This window comes from Quercus lobata, chromosome 1 (genome assembly GCF_001633185.2).
Source record: "Quercus lobata isolate SW786 chromosome 1, ValleyOak3.0 Primary Assembly, whole genome shotgun sequence".
In the NCBI taxonomy this organism is placed as follows: domain Eukaryota; kingdom Viridiplantae; phylum Streptophyta; class Magnoliopsida; order Fagales; family Fagaceae; genus Quercus; species Quercus lobata.
Genome location: NC_044904.1, coordinates 6977805 through 6999953, shown reverse-complemented (window position 1 = coordinate 6999953; position 22149 = coordinate 6977805). Strand labels below are relative to the sequence as shown.

At 34.6% G+C, this 22149-nt stretch overlaps 1 protein-coding gene across 1 annotated transcript; it reads right to left on the bottom strand.

The window, feature by feature from the left end:
* Positions 1 to 17397: 17397 nt before the first annotated feature.
* LOC115994380 lies at positions 17398 to 18744 on the bottom strand. Its single transcript, XM_031118513.1, has 5 exons — positions 18525 to 18744; positions 18163 to 18404; positions 17844 to 18065; positions 17624 to 17716; positions 17398 to 17532 (listed from the first exon to the last, which is right to left on the bottom strand). Exons 1-5 carry the CDS (start codon positions 18742 to 18744, stop codon positions 17398 to 17400), a joined length of 912 nt encoding a protein of 303 aa, XP_030974373.1.
* Positions 18745 to 22149: the final 3405 nt, after the last annotated feature.

The window sequence follows — 22149 nt, the reverse complement described above, 5'->3', positions numbered from 1 at the left end:
CCCCATCAAATTTGCGTATTAGAATTGCAGGCAAAGGAACATTCCAGTACGTCAGCAGCGCAGGTGCAGCAACCTCAAGCCCAATTTCGACCTTGATGCAGCCCGTATCTCTCAAAACTCAAAACATGAAAGTTGTAGAGCTTTGTCTTGGTGTTCCATAGCATCTTGAATCATCTCAATTGGAGCTTGGATGAGAGAGTTATGCCCAGATTACGAAGTGATGTCAAAGTTGTCCAGAATCGCCCAATTAGCTACGTTTTCCACTTAATGTCTCCATTTGCATCCTAAATCAAAATATAAGAATAATGAGTACATTTAGGCACCAAATAAATATAAAAGACTAAACATTAAGGGAGAAAAATATGACAATTTGCATACTTACCGGAAAAAAAATCTCATTCCATTATTGTATTGATATCCATATGCTAATGTAGTATTTAAGGTAGGGTTCAATTCCAATCTTACTATAAAAACCATATGCCATTTTTATCAACTTCAAGAGAGAGAGATAATAAAGCTCTTAGTAAAGATTTTTTTTTTTTTTTTTTTTTTCAACATGAACATAGAATCACAGATTATGGTTTTACATCACTTTATTATATAATTATTATTAATTTTTTGAGATATGTTTTCTAATTACCATTCAGCATTTGGCCTAATTCGGTCCATTTCTCTGATTTAGTTCACTTTTGTCCAATTTGTTCCATTTTGGTCAACTTTGGTCCATTTCATTCCATTCGGGTCCATTCATTCCATTCCAGTCCAATTCAGTTTGTTCGGTACACTTTGGTCATATTCAGTCCAATTCGGTCCACTTTAGTGTACTTACTTAAGAAAGGGAAAATACAGATTTATGTTGAGATATGGTAAAGTCTCTAATGGTTGAATAAGAGATCTAGAGTTTAATTCCTACCTACTCCAAAAATTGATTGGTGTCTTGGTCTGGTGATAAATAATTATCATCAGGAGCGGATGCCATAAGTTGAACTCTCTCTAAAAAAAAAAAATTATTTGAGTAATATCAATGGTAAGTTATAAAAATTAGAAGAATATGGACTACTTCAAAAAAGAATAATATCACACAAAAACACCAAAAATGATAAAATTATATATTTGTAAAAATAGAGAGAGAGAAATCACTTTTAGAAAATCACTTTTCATATCCAAAAATAAATGTTTTTCTACCTCTCGTATCCTTTGGGCAGTGAGACTGTTTTGTTGGTTGAACTTCATCGTGTAAAGATTGAACTTAATAGGCCATTATTTTACCATATGTATGATTCTCCAATTTCTGCACTAATAAGGCGTGCATAATGCACATCTTGATTTTTGGAGGGAGAGTAATGTTTAAATATAAAGAAAAAGAAAATGAAAAGTTTCCCTTTAATTTGCTAGCTACCATGGATTATGAGCTTGGTCAGGCCCTATTGTCTATTGATGGTCGATCCAACCTTTGCCAAAATTATAATAATTTCTTATTTAATGTGATGAGATGCTACATAAGTTATAACGACCCATGTGTATGTACATTTTTTTTTTAAAGTTATCAAAATTACTTCTTTTTAAAAATAAATAATAAAAAATTATCAAAATTACTACTTAGCCATGTCCACAGTATCAATGCTTGCCAATTCCAAAACAGGAAATGGGATTTGTTATTTCCTAGAGGCCACCAAGAAAGAACCTTATCCATTCAAGATTTAAAAAAAAAAAAAAAAAAAAAAAAAAAAAAAAAAAAAAAAAAACCGACCACTCTCTCGATCTCTCGTCTCTCTCAAACTACTGGTTTACTTCTTCTATGGCTTCCTTAATTCAGTTTCTTCTTCTTTGTTGCTCTTTTATTTATTTATTTTTACGTTACACACATATCTCAAGCTTAGAGATTTCACATACCAAATGCTCTAACTCCACACCCTCACCAAAGATGTTACAAGTTACATCCCTCCAATACGTGTCCAAAATTCATCATGGCACTCCACTTGTTCTGGTCAATCTTGTAATATCATTGTGTTTTTTAAAACTTTATTTTGAGTTAATACGTTTTAGTGTTGTATTTTTGAGTTACTCATCACAACTTCACAAGTAGTTTATCTTCCTCTTATATCTTTGGTTTGATTTTTTTTTTTTTTTTTTTTTGAGTTAATACATATATAGTTATTTTGAATATGAGAATTAAATTTATATTAAAATACAATATTGATTAATTTGATTATGCATTTGGGTGTGCCTATCATTTGTATAATATTAAGACCAATTTTGTTATGGTTTTTTATTTATTTATTTATTTATTTATTTTATAATCAAGATTATCTCCTTAAAGAGAATGTTGAATTTGAATAATTTATTTGAAACTTAAAAAGTATTCCATAACTTCAAAAAATATGGATCACCTCATAAAGGAATAATACAATCAAACACAAAAAAAAAAAAAAAATAATAACAGAATCATATATTGTTAGAGATAGAAAGATAAAATAATTTTAGAAATTTTTTAATTTTTAGAGAGAATAAATTATTTTTAACAAATTTTAGAGAATAAATTATATATTATTTCACAATTACAAAATAATTATCTATTCCCATGCATCGCGTAAACCTACAACTAATAGTAATAATAGGCCTGAACCTTTGGGCCTACAGTTAACTAAACTAATATTTTGATTGGTATTATAATAACGTGTGAGTAGTATGATTAGTTAACATAGTTATTTTTTAACCCATAAAATTAACCTAGCTTTTGGACCAAGTTGTACCCATATTTATTATATTAACTTCTTAATCGAAATCTACCTAAGATATTATCTTCTCGACTATTTTTATATATATATATTTTTTGAAAGGATTTCCTCGACTGTTTATTATATCATAATAGTTTCGGTCATTTTTATTAAATTTGCTATTCTTTTTATTTTCTTCCCCTTTTTTTGGGGTAGAAAAAGGCATATGCATTGAAACTAAACCTAGCATCAAATGACCTGTATGCTGTGTCCCGTATATATATTTTTTCTTAGCCAAACCTATAGCTGGCATGAAGAAAAGATGCCCATTTACCCAGGCCAGGCATCAATAATTCAAAATATGCTCATTTTTGTTTATGGTATAAACATATATGACTTATAGATTGCTGTAGAGACAGAGAACTCTCTGACAGTATGACCACAAAATCCGAAGGTAAAATGGACCATTACGGATGATTCAAAATACGCTTATTCAAAATACGTTTTTCGTTGGATGTGTGAAGTTGCATATCAATTATCACCAATGAATCGGATATGAGTTTATCGCTGCCAATAAGGATATACAATACAAATAATGTATCGGTGAACATAAATCCAACAAACATAAATCGTTGAACTTGTACACAACTACACATTTATCTATAGCATAGAATATTAAAGGCATAAATGCACTTTTAGTCCCTACATTTTGCATCTTTTCCATTTTGATCCCTACACTTTCATTTCACCATTTTTAGTCTCACTACAAAAAACGCACTTTGGAGCTGCGTTTACAAAAAAACGCAGCTATAGAGTGATGTTTGAGCTGCATTTCACACATTCCATTTTAGTCCTTACTGTTACTCACTTAACAGAAATTGTTGATGTGGCAAACAGAGTGCATTAATGGCACATTAAATTCTGACGTGGCCAATAAAATAATATTAAAAAATGCCATGTCAACATAAAATAATGATTAAAAAAGACACATAAGCATCCACATCAACTTTTGATTTTGAAAGTTAATTTATCTATTTTAACAAAATAAAAAATGAAAAAAACAAAATTTGAACCTAAAATACATGAATTTAGATTTGCCATCCTCTTCATCAAAAGACAAAAGAGCACAAACCCAAAAAAAATCGTACAAACCCAGAAAATCAAACATAAGAACACAAGAAAATCAAACCCAGAAAAATCATAAATGAATATTGTACAAACAAAATCAATCCATTTATGTATATATACATAAACCAAATTATCCAAAACAAAATCAATCCACATATACCAACACAAACCCAGCTCAACCATACCAACACAAAGCAAAATTAAAATTAAAATAAGAACACAAACCCAGATTAAACATAAGAACACAAACTCAGATTTTCTAGGATTTTCTTACCCTTTCTTGTCAGCCAAACACAAACACAAACTGATCTCCAACAAGAACACCAAAACATCTCAAACCTAGCAATCAACGATCAACAAACCCACCCCAATGACCCACTCCAACAACAAACCCACCTTTCGACCCACCATCGAACCCAATCGACCACTGCTTCATAACCATTGACCACCACCATCGATTTTTGTTTCACAGCTACCACCACACTGATCTAAGCCTCTCTCTAAACCCAGATCAAAACTATGGAAGGTTATGGAGAGGGGAGGAAACAAGGAGGGGCGAGCAGAAAGGGGAATCGGGGAGGGAAAGACACCGGTCTGAGACAAAGAGACCCATCGAGAGAGAAAGACATCGATCTAAGCCACACAGAGAGAGAGAGAGAGAGAGAGAGAGAGAGAGAGAGAGAGAGAGAGAGAGAGAGCAAAACATCGATCTGAGCGAGGAGCTTGAGGCATTTGGGTTTGGGTTTGAGCAAAATCAAGAGATAAAGAGAATGGGTCAGTCAGAGAAAAAAAAAAAAAAGCACCACAACCAGTTGTGGTGGTGGTGGTGGCGATGATCAAGGAGGTAGAGCTCGAAGCTTTTGGCCATGAATGTGTTTTGGAAGAGAGAGATCTCCTTTTTTGGAAGAGAGAGGAAGCTTGGAGAATGTTTTTGAAAGTTCAATTAGTGTATAAAACACTATGAACGTTTAGACCCCCAATTAACAAATTACCAATTCAAGCTTAATATCAAACAATTAATGTGCGGAATATGAACATAAGCTTAAAACAGAATTGATAAACAATCAAAACCAAATAAAATCACATTTGCAGCAAAAATTAAATTGAAAAGATTAAGGGAAGAGAGATGCAAACATAAGGACAACATATGATGTGTTATCAAAGAGGAAACTGAAGCCCTCGGTGTAAAACCTTTCTGCCGCCTTCCAAGCGGTAAACAATCCACTAAAGAATGTAGTTGGAATACATGAACAGCAGAGGACCCTCCAAGCCTAATCTACCCAATGTATCTAAGCCCTCCAAGCTCCTACTCCAACGAGGTTACGCCGAACCTATTTCTTCTTTAGCTTACCGGATTCCACTACTTGACCATAGCATCAACCAATATGAAATTGGTCCCTTCTTAATTGCTTCCCAGACACCAAACGGCCTTCTCACAGATATGGGTATGGTAAGAAAAGGTATTGGTAATGTACCTCTCAAGGATTTGACAATGGAGAGGAAAAGAGTAGAGGAATTTGAAGAGTCTCTATGTGAAGATTTTGGATGAATCAATCTTGTTTTTTTTCTCTAGGGTTTTTCTCTCAAAATTCTCTCTGGAAGCTCTCTGAATATCGTGGGTATAAGGGTCTATATATAGTAGGGTCAGAAGGAATGTGAAAAGTTAGTTTTTCCCAAACAGGGTGGTCTGGCGACTTGGCCTCGCGACTGGGTTGAGTCGCGAGTTCAAGCTGTGAGCTAACGGCCTGGCCAGCCTGGGACTTTTGTCCTGTAGTGCAACAGTTGGCATGACTCTTTAGCTTCCCTGCATGCTCCACACGTGTGCCAACTTTGGCGGCTTGCCAGTCGCAAGTCACCCGCGAGTTTTTGCATCCTTGCACAATCTTGAACGTTTCTTCACATTCTCTCACTCACTACCCTTACATGATTCCCACCTAAATACAGAGTTACTAATTGCTAAAATACAAGAAAATTTGGTACGGAATAAAGCCAACAAGATAGTTGATAAAATTCAACCTTACAGTTTTAGAAAGGTTAGGGGAACCGATTTTTGAAAGGAAGTTTTGGGTTGAAGTTTTTTCTAGGTTTGTGTTCATGTGATTGAATATTTTGGTTTTTGGTTCTTTCTTGTTCATGTTTAAGATGAGACCAGATCTGAATTCATGTGTATTTTAGGTTCTAATTTTGTTTTTTTCATTTTTTATTTTGTTAAAATAGATAAATTAATTTTCAAAATCAAAAGTTGACATGAATGCTTATGTGTCTTTTTTAATTATTATTTTATACTAACGTGGCATTTTTTAATATTATTTTATTGGCCACATCAGCATTTAATGTACCAATATTATACTCCATTTTGCTACATCAGCAATTTCTGTTAAGTGAGTAATGGTAAGGACCAAAATGGAACGCGTTAATTGATTTAGGGACTTAAAAGTGGTGAAATGAAAATGTAGAGATCAAAATGGAAAAGATGCAAAATGTAGGGACAAAAAGTCCATTTACGCCAATATCAAATTACAACGTGGTCTAATCTGATGCTGTAGGATTTTTTTTTTTTTTTTTCTTGGAGCAAAAGTTAAGCATGATTTATAGTTGAAGTAAATCAGTTTGAAAAACATCATCTAAATTAATTAGGTGGAAGATCTTCTATCCACACATCAAGATTTGCAGATTGAACTACTCTTCTAGCAATGGAATGGGCAAATTGATTAGTACCTCCCCTCTTAGTATGCCTAAAACTCCACTTCTGTAGGGAACTTGATAGGTGGCAAATTTCTTCTATTACATGGCCATACATGGTCTTGGATGGTCCTTGGCAGTTGATAGCATTGATGACCATCTGGCTGTCTCTTTCAAATTCCACTTAGAAAATACAAAGCTCCCTTGCAAATAGGGGTAGCAATTTTTATCCTAATCCATAAACCCACCCATAACCGACTTAATTTGGATAAGTCTTGACCCAACCCAATTAATATTTGGGTTAAATGGATAAGACCCAAATGGGTAATATGATTAAATGGGTTTTGATGGTTAAACCATTGGGTACCGAATTACCCATTTAAAATTTAAAGTTTAATAATTAAAAAAAAAAAAAGGCCAAAAACCCTAATAAGAAAACATCACAACAGCCCTAGCCGCCATTTCTTGCATCTAAGTGAAAAAAATTCTCCTCCATTTTCTTGGGCGTTTTCTCAGCTACCAAACTAGACAATAATCTAAACACCTCTCTCTCTTTGACTTTGCCCTGTAAAACCCACAAAACCTCACTCACTCATGCAAAAAGAAGGAGATCATAGAACAAAAATTGGGGGAAGTTGGGCTATGATTTAGATTCATGGCGTTAAAAGCGACATTGGAGGGATTCAAGACAATGTGCTATGATTCAGACTCCATGGTATCAAAACCGTGGATCTCATCCACTTAAATCTGTCTTGCAAATCTGTAATTACTCTATATTTTCCTTAATTTTTTTAATAATCCTATGTTTGGTTGCTGAGAAAAGTTAGGAGAAAGAAAAAAATAGTTAGCTTAGGTTCAATTTGGCATTTGTGTATTTGCTATTTTTGCTCTGTTTTAGGGCACAATTTTTTTTGAGGGAAAATATATTATGGGCAAAATTTGAAATAGTTTTGGATTGAAAAATCTATATGATTTTCAGTTTTGCACATTTAAGATCAAGGTGGATAGAGACTTGAGAATGATTCCTCAATTCTTATAATTTAATTAATATTTTTTTTACTTATCTTTTGTTTGGTTGCCAAGAAAAGTTAGGAGAAAATAAAATTAGCAGCTTAGTTTCAGTTTCAGTGTTCTTATGTTTTGGGGCATTTGCAGGTTAGTTTCAGTTTCAGTGTTCTTATGTTTTAGGGCACAATTTGTTTTGAGGGAAAATGTTTTCCTGGGAAAATTTGAAATGGTTTTGGATTGAAAAATCTATATGATTTTTAGTTTTGCACGATTAAGATCAAGGTGGATAGAGACTTGAGAATGATTCCTCAATTCTTATAATTTAATTAATATATATATATATATATATATTTTACTTTTCTTTTGTTTGTTTGCCAAGAAAAGTTAGAAGAAAATAAAATCTGTAGGTTAGTTTCAGTTTCAGTGTTCTTATGTTTTGAGGTAAAGGTGAATTAGTTTTGCCAAAAAAAAACTCAAATGATTTGCATAGTATGGATGAGAAAATTTTTCACAGGTAAGAGAATTTCTCGTTGATACCCTGAATATAAATTTTATAATGGGTTAAATGGGTGGGTTTCAGATTAAATGGATTGGGTAGATAATGGTTATCTTAAAATTTTTTAAATGGGTCATAAATGGATCAATGGGTAATTATATGCCCAACTCATCTATGACCTAACTCAAATCATACCCAACCCACCCAATTGCCACCCTACTTGCAAAGTACAATACTCTTCTAGCTGCCATAGCTTCCACTAAATCCACAAAGTGTGGTAGCTGAATTCAGGGTTCGCCCTAGGCCTAGGCCATGGCCTAAGGCCCCCTAACATAGAAAGACCTTCAAATATGAATATAAATTCTCTGTATCATATTTTGTGTTTTACTTTATATTCCATCAATCACAACTTGTCATATATTTGTTTAAGTTCCCTTATATAATAGCCAAAGTTTAAAATGGAAAAAAAATAAACACATGACAAATTGTGATTGGTGGAACATAAAGTGGAACACAAAATGTGGTACAGAGGATTACTATTCCTCAAATATGGAGCGGCAAGGTCTTTTTTTTTTTTAATTAAATGAAAAATGTGAGTTAGGTGTACATGTTTTTCTCATTCTTAAGAAGGTTTAAAATATTATAGTTATACTAGTATATCAAAAGTTTTGTTACATAGGTCCTATAAATTGATCTGCTAATAATTCAATACTCATTGATTCTCTTGTTGAAGGGAAACCTCATTTCCACATTGGTTTGTAAGTTTTTTTGTAGTAAAATTTGTAGTAAGTATAGCATTTTCTCCACAAAAAAAGAAAAAGAAAAGAAAAAGCATTAATAGATATACAACCCATTCACCATTAAATGAATAAAAAAAATGCTAAAGCTAATACAAATTTTACAACAAAAAATTTACAAATTGATATGACAGGAATATGATCAGTGTCATTTAAACAATATAATAAACAAATGTTTAAATAACAATTTTTTTTTATTGGTGATATGCCAATTTGTAAAACCTATATAGTAAGTACCATTAGCTTACTTTGGGTGAATTAGTCATATTAATAAGTAAGAATTAATAATAGATTTGAAATAAATAAATAAATATATATATATATATATTTATAATAAAAAATAAATGACTAAGTATTATTTAAGTAATATTTAAATGTAAAAAAGTCACCCTTAAAAAAAAATTTCCTTAATCCCCAAACTATCTTGGCCAGTCCTGACTGAATTTTCTGGCTAAGAGTTGCGATGACAGTCCCACACGAGTCACCAATCACCACACCAATTCCAGCTAAAGGACGATCAGGATAAATAGCTCCATCAAAGTTTGCTTTGTAAAGGCCTTCACGTGGAGGTTGTTTTTTGTGTACTTCCAGGAACTCATGGAGGAGTTCTTTTGCTTTTGAGGCCAGTTCACCTAACGCCCGTGTGGGTTGCTGTTCTCTGATGCCGTAGTTTTTACCCTATGATAAGGAATAATAAAGTACAATTATCCCTCTATATCCTTTGTCACACACTCACACTACTCAAATAATTATGTTTTGAATATCTTGCAGGAAAAAAAAAAAAAAAAATTAGTTTTGTATATCACAAACTTAAAAAAAAAAACCAAATATAAAATTAAAATAATTTAAATTTGAAATTGTCATATAGCATTCCACATATCGAGGAACCATGTTCGAGACTAAGAAGGCAGAACAGTAAATAAGGATTTAGCAATTGATTTTGACTTATCAACGCTTAATGTACATGTACATGTTAGTTTTTAGTAGGCTGTAAATGAGTTGAGATTTGTCTAGTAGTGAATGTTCAAGTTTTGCTCGACAACAAAAGTAGAATGTTCAAACTTGGCTTAAGCTTTATACAAGCCTACAAATAATGTTCAAGTTTAAGTTTGTTATAAGTATAAAAGCTTCAGCTTGGCTTGGCTTGGCTTGATTAATGAGATCTAACTCAATATCAAGCCCAAACTCAAGCTAAATATCATGTTTTTGAGCTTGAGATCCAACACAAATATATTATCAAGCCTATATCGAGTTTATTATCTAACCTATTTGATTTGGATAAGTGGTCTCAACTTATAATTAATTAAAATCTTAGAAGAATATGAGTTTACTTGTCAAGCTCATATCAATTTTATTATCAAACTCATAAATAAGTTTAGGCTCAACTTGTTTTGTTACTTTTATATCGAGCCTTAGTGTTCACGAACTTGTTCATGAACAATATTTTTTACTTAGGCACAGCTCAATTATTAAACAAGCCTAAAACTAAAGTTTAAGTTTGGCTTGTTTATAAACAAACAAACATGAACAAGCTTTTTATCGAGCCAAGCCCAAGCTGTTTATGAACGGCTTGGTTCATTTACAGCCCTAGTTTTTAAAGCCTTGAACAAACAATGTTTAACAAATTTTATGCCAAGTTATTAATTTAGTCATCTATGCAAGCCTTAAGTTAAACATAAATCAAACATATCAGGTATTGGAAATCTAAATAACACAAGATATGATGACCGGTGGTGACTCCAGGAAATTTCTTTAAGGTGGTTATTAAGAAACTTAATAATAATAATAATAATAATAATAATAATAATAATAATAATAATAATAATAAAACTTGAACTTATCGATGTCACATAAAAAACCATGCAAATACATAAAGCTTAAAATTTTCATATTACGAGTTTTCATATTTGAAAATCATTGTATGATAACTTCATTATCAATGCTATCAACTACATCCTTTTCAATTTACACAACTAAGCAATCATTCATCTATCAACATCTTGTCTAAATAAGTAACTATATAAACAAAATGCATCATCCCTTTTTTTTTAATGATCTATTCCAACCAATTTTTGTATTCTTTAAACCAATAAGGATTGAGTTGATGCAACACTCCACTGTATTTTTTTAGGGAAATCATGGCTAAGAGGTTGACAAAAACCGCTTTGTAAATATGCTCCTTATTTCTCAAGATCATTAAGATGAAAATATGAGACATTTTCTCATATCCTAGAATCAGAAATAATATTATTCAAGTCAATAAAAATTCAAGTAGAAGATTTTTATTTTTAGATTTTTAGAAAGTTTCAACCTATGATGTCCGCTCCTGATAATTGCTCTTTATCATCAGATCAAGACACCAATCAGTTTTTCGTGTAGGCAGGGATTGAACTTCAGTTCTCTTATACAACCATTAAAAACTTTACCAGTTGAGCTAACAAAATTAGAAGATGAATCTTGCAATAAAATTTATTTCCTAATAAGAAATTTGTCCATAGTGCTAGCAAAATAATAAAGGATAAACTATAGATTCATTCAATATATTTAACTTAAGTGCTATTACATTAATCATGTTTAATAAAGCATGCATGCATTATTTTGGTGCATATACATTATGTACAAAATGTATCACATAAATCCAATAAATTCAATTAAAGACTAAAGCAAGCATTAACAAACTAACTGTTTGGAAAAAAAAAAAAAGTGTTTTTTTTTTAAAAATAGCGATTTTAAAATATGCCCTTTGAAAACTTAAATTTAAAAATCACAATTAAGTATTTGCTAAAATTTTGGTTTGACAATTGAACTATTGATCGATCTAAAATTGTTGTTTCAATGCAAATTACTATAATTATCCTTCAACGGACCAAAATTTTAGAAAGGTTAAAATTTATTTTTAATGGGCTCAAATTTTTATTCAAGGTGTTTGTAGTGGGCCTTTTTGTTGTTAAAGTGGGCTGAACTGCCTCCTACGGTATTGGGTCCGAGTATTCTGAGTAGGGGAGTTGAGACCGGCCCAACTACAACTTAATTTGGTCCGGCTTGTGCGCAAACTATGTCTCGTCTGCCAGGAGCATGCTTACGGCGGGCAGAACGTGGTGCTTATCCTCTGTTTCTGCCGCAGAAGTAACGTTTCTCCAGTTTCTGCCGCAAAAGGAACTTTTCTCCAGTTTCTGCCACAGGACTGGATTTTTGCTATGTAGCAAAACTTTCTGCTGTGCAATAAAGCTTCCTGCTGTGCATTAAAGCTGTCTGTTGCGCTTTAAAGCTGTCTGTTGTGCTTTAAAGCCTTCTGCCATACAGTAAAACCTTTTGCAATGTGAATGACTACTCTTCGTTTTTACTGTAGAAATACTTTTCTACTTCCTGCACATAAACAAATCTAAAGTCCAAAGAAAATACCCATCAAACAAATGTTAGTTTAAATGGGTTAGGATATTCTCAAATATATTCATACATATATGAGTATATATACTTATACGTATTCACATATACATATATAAAATATATTTTGCAGAACATGAGAAACAAGATATATGTATATATATACTTATGGCGGGATAATGATTAGTTTGTATCAACAGTGAAACACGTAATAACAAATAAAGAAGAAAGCTTCCGCAGAAAAGGTTTAGCTAGTATAATAACTAACACGGTACATATAATGAAAATGTGCTACAGCAGAATAACTAGTACAAAAAGTAAAGATACCATAGCAGGACAACTGATGTAGCAGACGTGATAAAAACGTGTTACGGCAGAATGACTAAATACAGCAGATATAATTTATAATGAGAGAAATCAAATATATTTGCAATCAAAATCAAGTATTGAATCTTCCCATAGGATAAGTAAACCAAGAAAGAACCCAAACCCGAACTTGAACAACCTTATTATAGGCTTTTGTCATCAAAGTTGTGCATTTTGGAGAATAAGCCAAAATGGCTACTAGCTATTACTTTTGGGGACATCAAAGAGTGGGTTTGCTAAGAGGGAGGGAAAAGATGGTCTATTGATGCATGCCCCTATTCCTGCCGTATTTTCTCTCTTTGTTTTACCACTTTCTTTCTTTCTCTCCGTTCTTTCTTTACTCTTAGTTTTTTATTACTCTCCTACCGTGCATTGTTCCCCATTTGTGGTCTTTCCTTTTCCTGGGTCTCTCTCTCTCTGGGTGCTTACTACTCTCTTACCATGAGTTTTCCTCCCTTTAGTGCTTCCCTCCATTGGGTCTCTCTCTTTCGGTATTTTTCTCTCTTCCCCTGTTTTTCCTTTTCTTCCTCTGTTTTTCCTCCTCCATTCCCCTCCTTTTTTTCTGCCTGGTTACCTTCCTTTTATAGCAAACTAATTCAATGGGATTTCTCCCTTTCACCCCTAGGGCTTCATCAACTGTTTTTGGTTTGTTGTGGGCATCCTTTCAAGATTACCCACTCACCCATTGGTTGCCTAGACCACTGCCATTGTTTAGTTCATGTCTGCTGCACCACTACCCATTTCACGACAAAATTCCCTTTTATTTGTTCCTGCTGTATACCTCTACCTCACTACCTAGCTCTATGGCATGCATCAGATAGTCCCAACCATTTATTACTTCTTTTGGGTAAGATACCATCCCAGCAAGATATATTCCCCAAAAGAAGTCACAACAGGAAACCAAATATAGACCCCCTTTTCCCCCCACCACCAAACCACGCCCTCTGAATCCCCTTGACCATGGGCCCACCTCCCTTGTATTGGCTGGGTACAGGTTAGTGGTGCCCCGGCCCTTCTGTGCTTGCTCCACCTTCTTCTGTGTTTGTCTCCCACGCTGTTTTTGCCGTAGCAGATTAGCTTTGTTTTGGTCTGCTGCGTATTTTGTCTTATTTCTTCACGCGTTTCCTGCTACGTTTGTCATTTTCCTTTGGTTTGGCTTTTCTTTCCTTCACGTGATTCCTGCTGCTGACACTTCCTACCGTTCCTTGTTTCTTTTCATCGTGCTTCTTCATATCAGTTTTCACGCCTATCCTTTTATACAAAAGAATTTGGGCCTTCGTGGGCCAGATAATGTTGACTGGATCAAAAGGGTCTTGGGCCCAATTTGTCTTTGTCTGCCGAAGCCATTCTGCCAGGGAACTGTATTATGCAGCAGATCTGTATTCTGCGGCAGATTTGTGTTTTGCTGTAGATTGCTTTCACTTGCACTTATTTCTTTGGACCTTTCTTGCTCTTTGGTCTTCTTGGTGGGCCTTTGGGCCTTGCTTTTTCATTGGGCTTTCTTCCTCATGGGCTTTTGGATATAGTTTTTGTAAAAATGGGCATCAACAGTGTTCAAGGTATTTTTTAGGGTGGTTAAGTTTTTTTTTTTTTTTTTTCTAGAGTGGTCAATAAGCTATATTAACTTAAATTATTTATTTTTTTTAACTTATATACTTTTTTTTTTCTCAAGTGAGGGTGTACTTGACTCGTTCATAAACCCAACCAACATGTATTGCAAATAAAGATTGGCATATTGGCAACTTGTTCATTAAACTAAGAAAATTAAACCAAGGATTGCTAACTTGTTCATTAAACTAAAAAAATTATGAAAAAAAAAATCTATCTTTATTAATGGCAAAAAAGTTATATATCTCTCTGACTCTCTTTCTCTTTGCAACAGAAAATCAGTTCATGTGGATCGAGTAGCAATAAAACATTTTTCTTTCCTTTCTTTTCTCTTATTTCATTTCATTTCTTTTCTCTTCCCTCAGTTGTAACTAGAGTTTGACCAGTACTTACTGATCGGATATCTAATGCTGTTTTTCAGTATCTAATGTATAAATTTAAGGTCCAAATACTGCGAGTGTATATAAATCAACTCACTGTATATTTAATATTTTATGAATCTATTAACTTCTGTACATGATTTCTCAAAAAAAAAAAAAAAAATTCCGTACACATTTGTTTTCATTAAAACTGTTAGGACTGTGGACGACTAAAAAAAAAAAGTCAAACAAGTGAAATAGTTTCACAAATGCGAATTTGTATTAATGATTGTGTGGTACAATTCTCTGTGATTACAAAAGAGTTATCCTCTGATTCGATCTCCTTAAAAGACTTGTTGATTGGATTTGTAGTAATGTGATTTTGATTCAAACACCCAATGTACTTCAATTTGGTTGAAGAATGGATCAAAGATCTTTGGAAGAAAATTACAATGAATCTCTAACTATGAGTTTGTTGGAAATCCTTTGTTCTTCACATTCTTTGTGTTCTTCGTGTGTTCTTCGTCTTTGAAGGTTTGTGGTGGAAGTTCTTCGAGGCTTTAGAGGCTCGAATCCGTGGAGCTTCACTGATTTGTGGTTGTTTGAGGTTTCTGGAGGCTTTTGAGCTTGATTCCAGTGACCTTTGAGATCTAGGCAAGTAGTTTGGATGATTCTGCTTCGAATGTTCTTTGTATTTGAAGGTTTGTGGTGGAAGTTCTTCGGGGCTTTGGAGGCTTGAATCCGTAGAGCTTCACTGATTTGTGATTTGTTGATGTTTTCGGACCTTTGAGCTTGATTCCTGCAAACTTTAAGATCTAGGCAGATGGTTTGGATGATTCTGCTTCGAATGTTCTCCGATTTTGGGGTTGAAGTTCTTGATGCTCTTGAAGGCTTTGAGGCTTGATTCTTGTAGAGCTTTTTCACTTCTGAATCTTGGTCTTTTTAAATGTCTTAGGAATGCTTCTATTTATAGGAGTTTGGAGGTGGGTGAGCAACACGTGGCGGAGTCCGATTGGTGACACATGTCACAACCTGATTGGTCTGCTTATGTCATCGCTTACACGTGCTGGACTGCTTGTGTCATTGTTTACACGTGCGAGGCTGCTTGTGTCATCGCTTACACGTACGCTGATGCGTGATTGGTTTTTACATGACACTTGGCAAATTTTCGTTGGCTTCTGAATAGTGATAGCAAAACCTAGCAGCAATACATGGTGCTTTGTAATTGGCTGTATTTTGTGGACTTGGTAATGTGACGTGTCAGCTTGTGATAGGTCAGGAATTTTCCCTCTCTACAAATTCCCCCTCAAGACTCGTTCACGCACACAGTTTCAGAGTGTGGTGTGGGAATGAGTTTCAAAAATAGATCTTTACATTTGACTCTTTAAGTGAAGTAGTTGAAGGTGGTGGAGCTTTCAACAGGATGAGATAATTTCCGAAGAGTAGACCCACCCATATGAAAGGCTTTGATGAGACCGAAAAGGGGTCTGCGAGTATTTGAATGTACTCGCGTGATGGAGCCTTCTCAGCAGAGGTTAAGTTAAAGTAATTTCAAAAGAGTGTTCTATGGTATTTGAAGTGGGTTGGTGAGGGGGAAAGTTATTTGCAAGAAGTTGGATGTACTTGCAGGATTGACTCATTTCAACAGAGGTTAAGTTGAGGTAATTTCAAGAGAGTATTTTGGATCGTTGGCGACGATCACAGGGTGTAGAAGATGGGGGAGATGAGAGAATGGTGGCTGGGTACAGCATGCAAAGTCATGGGGCTAACATCGTGTTTTTAAGAAGTCCAGGCGAAGTAATTTCTGAAGGACATACTTTGGATTACAGCGAGGACATGTGGGAAAGTGGTTGAATGTGCGTGTGTAATTGTTTCACCCAGGTTAAGTTGAGGTAATTTTAGAAGCTTATGGATTCTAGGGATGCTGATGTTGGTGGTGAAGAAGACGGGGATGAAGCAAAGCGAATGGGTGAAACATACGCCACCACGGTGCTTGCCCTGTATGTTGGGGCCCTTCTGGTGTAGATGTTTATGGGAAGTACACCTTGGGATCCAGGACTGATTGCATGCTGGATGAGGTCCGACGGTAAGTCATAGAATGTGCATGCATGATGGGACCATGCCGATGGACGTTAAGTTGAAGTAATTTCAGAAGAGTACCTTCTAAATTCTTCAAGCTGATTTTAAGTTGGAGTAATTCCAGAAAGTGAGTTTTGAGGTACCAGCAACGATGACCTTTGGGTCCCATAGTAGTGGGGACATGGAATAAGGCTTTGGTGACCATTTACCGACACCAAAGGCTGAATTCTAATGAGCTGGTGCCTTGGAGGTTGTTTCAAGTGTTGGATGGAAGACAATTTGTAGGATACCCCAACACTTTTTACCATCTTCACCTACTGCCACTTGTTGGAAAAGCACAGAAAAATGAAAGATGGAGCTAACTTGTGATTCTGGTCTTTGGAACCAGCTAAGTTACTGTTTGTTCCGAACCACTGCTTCTGCTGGAAGACCAAGCAATTGGAGAGAGACTACGGGAGCCCTGAGGTTGGGAACAGGTGTGTCTGCTGGACTTAGATTTCCTGCCTAACCAAGTCTGAGGAAGCATGGAACCTTAATGCAGACCTTGTTATGAGTAATTTTATGGACAAATGTGGTCGTTAAGGGGAAAAACAAAATTTGTTTGGATCTCAAAACTGCAATGATGTTGTAAATAAGGTTTCGACTGAACAATGAGAGGGTTGATCTCAAACCGATTATGAAGCTATAACGGTTGCTAGGTGTTGAGAATGATGAGGTCATAGTGAGAAATGGCTGTGAAAAGGAGGACTTGAAAATCTGAAAGAAGTAAATCTTCATTTCATGAAAGAAGTAAAGGAGGACTTGACAATTTTCTCACTTGCATCCTCATTAACTGGCATCCCATCCTTTTTTTTGTGAAGCTTTACATATAGCTTCCCTCGATTTGGTGCAACCCCATCTTTTTTGAACTGCATCACAAATATATTAATTATTTTAATGGATGCAAATGAATGCAAGCAAAATACACAAACTATTTCCAAGTACTAACTTTGTAATTACCATAACAAAGGCATGTTGTGCATAAGATTTTGATCCTGCAGTGTGTACATCTTTTTTCTTTTTACTGGCTTTCTTACCAGCCTTACTACGTTCCTACATTCAACATAAAAACACACTGATTAAAATTAAAGTTAATTCACTTTTCTTTCATTCGTATTTATGAATAAGTGTTCTACCAAAGCATTAGATGCCATAATGTATAAGATAATGTTATTTATACCAGTCCATCTCTACTAAACCAAAAGTTTACAAGTGTAGCAAAATCTTGGCGATTCACTGTACTTGGGGCCTCAGCTACTATCCCTGCTGCAGTTTTTGACTCATCATAATGCTTTGCTTTCAAGGCGCACTTCCAATTCCTCCACTTTTCACCCAAACCCTTTAAAGTCAAACGTTTGATGATCTTTCTTTCTTCCTCATTTTTGGAAATGTGAAATTTTGACTGAATCACAAATACAAAAAAAAAAAATGTAACCACATGAAAGAAACATTTAAAATTTTAGAAATAAATATAGCTTTTGGTACTAGAATTTTAATACCTCAATAATAGTCCAACTTTTTTCTTTGTAGTCATTAGGTACTTTACGCCAATTAAGATAACTAATTGGACATAAATTTGGCTTTCTTGCAACAGTGCCCACAAATCGATTAAAAATAATACCTTCACGTTCAACTGGCTGAAAACAACCATTAAAAGACAACTCAACCTTTTTCCCATCAGTTAAATTCCATATCTCAGACATACGTGTTATCCCACGTGTGCTACGTACACCTGCACGATCTATTTATACAAAAAACAAAAAAACAAAAAATGTGGTCAACAACAAAAGCATACTTTTAATTAAGATTTTCTTGTGAAAAAATGACTACAATAAAAAATATTTATTTAATTTCATAATACCTGTAATTTGAACTTCTATATTTGTAGATTCCTCATCTGAATTATCATTTGCTTGAGGTTGAGGCACTAATAGGGCACTTGAACGATTAGCTGATGGGCCAAGTGATTGATCAAGAGGTAGTGTGTCTTGTGACTGATTAGGCCCTAATGACCCATGTGATGGGTCTTGTGGCTGTGGCTCAATTTCAGCATTAACTATACGAATCCGTTTCTTTCCCATATCTATTTGGAAAAATATCAATATAGATAATTATCAACACAAATCACATATTCATTATACATATATCCAACAAGGAATGTATAGCAATAATGCAAACCTAACAAATAATTTATCACCCTATAAGAATGCTTTTTCAGATAATTGGTATTGTGGGGTTACATAGAACTGATACTAATCATGGTTTTTGTGTACACAGCAAGTTTTCATGCGGGCTGGTGAAAGAAATAACTTAGCAAATGCTAGCAGTAAGATTAGAGAGTGTGAAGGATTTTCCTTGTGTAGTTATAGTTTTTTTAAAATTTTACTTTATTGCATTGACCGAATCTTCTTTATTCATCAAACCCATACATAATTACATCTGTAAGCCAATTTCTCGTGATTGACATCAAGGCCAAGAGACTTAAATGAGTAGATGTAAAGCATATAAATCAAAATGGCATACAAACAATGTTTAACCGAAAACACCATACCACCTTCATTAAAATAAGTCTTTTTTTAAATAAAAAAAATAGAAACTTTTATTTGACTAAGCCAAGTATACAGAGTAAGGCTAGACCCAACTATCTTAATATTAGCATACTTTGACTACCTCTGTACAATCTATGACATTAGAAAGAGGACAAAAATGGATGAAAAAATTACAAACCTTTTGAAAAATTAGTTCCTCCTTGCGATAGAGAAGTGAAAGACAGATAGGGAAAAGAGACAAAAGAGAAGTGAAAGCAACAGAGACAGTTAAAGAGTGCCGAGGCAAATCAATATTTCGCGCCGCGCCAAAATATATATATATTTTTTTAGAATACGCGCCAAAATATATCTAAGATTTGGGTATTACAGATAAAAGAGAATTTCAAACCTTCGGTTACACAGTTTTTATTTTTTATTTTTTTTAAGATATTAGTTTTTTTTTAATGGGATAAATATTAGTTTTTGATAGACATCTATTTTAAAATGAAGATTGCCAACGATTGAAGAGAAAAATAATCTTCAGGCTATTACGTGGGTCATGCTTTATCTAAGAAACTACATTTTTTTTGGTGAAACAAATAATTTTTATTTTATTTTTTATGGAAATAGATAACTTCTTCTATTTATAATAGATAACGTAGATAAGAACAAATAATTTTAGTTCTCAAGACTATAAAATAGGGAGTATGAAAAAAAAAATTGATTATGTTATCAACATACTCAATTTTTTCAGCCTTAAAATTAACTTGTACCATATTTCTGTCATAACTTCAGGAACAATTAGTCCAAAATCCTATAAAAATAAAATAATTTATAATGACCAATATAAAAATCTAATAATATGATAGTTTGTTATTTTGATTAAAATTACTCATTAAAAAAAATAATAATGTAACTATATGGAGGTGGGCAAATTCCATTGTTCAAAATCCGTTGCCCTTATTGTTGAGTTGTTGCCATGGGTTTTGACCATACTAAGGCCAAGTGCAACATGGTGAGATCTAGGCTTGGTCTAAATTTAGTTAAGTGACACCTAACTACCAACATCAACATTGGTCTAAAGGCTAGGGCCAAAAAACTTCCAATATAACTAATGAAGTCTTCAAATTATAAACTTGTTCGAGTCGTGACGAGTACCATATGGGGTGGGGGGGGGGGATTTTCATGGCATGCATTGCGCCCCACACTCTGGCTCTCTTGGAGTGCTAGGGTGAGATCTGTGGCGCCCCGGTCACAGTAGTTATGACTCAATCCAACATTTCCTAGCGGGGGGTGCCCCTATTAGGTCACTCATTGGGGGGTAAGTCACATATGATCGCCCCCGCCCCCCCTCCCTTTTGATTATCAAAAAAAAAAAAAACCAAAACTTTAAGTGCATTATTGAGAAGCAAATGAAATTATTAATGTGTGTGTGGGGGGAGGGAAGGAAAAATCAAAGAGGATTGGGCCTAAGTTGAGCCCAAAGGGTCCCAATTATGTATTAAGGAAAGGGAATGGGCTCAATCCAAGCATTTTGGCCCAGAGGTCAAGGGAATTAGCTTAGAGAAGACTTGTCTGAAAACAAATCATCATCTAAAATTCCGATAAGACCAACCCGAGGAAGGTTTGAACCAAAAGCCTGTGTCGAGGAAGAGGACAGGCTTAAAAATGTAAATAGGCAAATGAAGGCTATTAGGCTATACCTAGGATACTATCTGGCTGAGGAACAATAATTTCCCCAAGTGAAGGTTGGAGGAAGCTTACTTAGAAAGTAACCATCTCCTTCACATTAAATGCACTGCACCAACTTATCATGCCGCATTTATGGTGAAAACTTGAATTCATGTGAAAACATAAGAGCTGTTTAGACCCCCAAATTACAACTACGGCTCGGTTAATTTTACTCTAACTTAAATTAAGTGCGGAATAGAGTAAATGCGAGCGAACAAACAATAAACTACTCTAAGCCATATTCATCATATATCAATCAGTAAAATGAAGCTAAAAGAATAGGGAAGAAGAATGCAAACACAAGATAACACGCTGATGTGTTATCGAAGAGGAAACCGAAGAACTCGACGAAAAATCACTCTGCTGCCCTCCAAGCGGTAAATCGATCTACTAGAGAATGAGTTGGAGTACACGAATAACAAAAGACCTTCCTAGCTTAGTCTACCCCATGTACTTGTGCCCTCCAAGCTCCTGCTGCTAACTTACTTAACGAAGCCTTGTCTTTTCTAGCTCTCCGGATCACGCAATTCAGCCCGATTGCATCCACTAAACAAATGGCTTCTTCCAATACTTCCCAGTAGCTCCAAAACCTCACTTTATACTCAAAATGGGTGTGGTAAGTGTTTGGGCTATCAACCTCTCAAGGATTTGGATATGGAGAGGTACGAGTTGAGGAAAACCACAATGGATTGTGTAGAGGATTGTGGGTATGACAATCTCTAACTCTCAAGCGTTATGGCTAGAGTTTTCTCTCTGAAAAAACACTCCTCTAATATGTGGGTAATGTGGGTATAAATAGTGTAGGTAGAGATATGGTGTATCAGATATGACAAAATAGCAAAACAGAATATTTCGTGAGTATCTCGCAAGAAGGCCTTACCAGCGAAATACTCGCGAAAACCAGCTGTCACCATCTGTCATGACTCTTCACATTCCAATCATGTGTTGAGCACATGGCTTCAATGATGTCTTGAGTCTTTACACTCTTTCTCACGCGCAACCCATACTAAGAAATCTCACAAAAAATACAGGGTACATAAGATTGAACAAAATTACAATAGAATTTGACACAGAATTAAAGCCAACACAAAATAGTTGTAAATCACAACTTTACATAAGGTTAAATGACTCTCCTGAACAGTGTTTTGACAGCCTGTTACCTTCGCATCTTACTCTTAAAAGGAGGGGAAAGGGAAGATGGGACAAGTATCCCACTTGAAGAACCAT

Coding starts and splice junctions, on each gene's coding strand:
- LOC115994380 (XM_031118513.1), bottom strand. CDS start 18,744: ATGGGAAAGAAACGGATTCGTATAGTTAATGCTGAAATTGAGCCACAG. Junction 18,066..18,162: donor AAAGTTGGACTATTATTGAG/GTATTAAAATTC, acceptor TTTGTGATTCAG/TCAAAATTTCACATTTCCAA. Junction 17,533..17,623: donor CACAACATGCCTTTGTTATG/GTAATTACAAAG, acceptor TTTGTGATGCAG/TTCAAAAAAGATGGGGTTGC.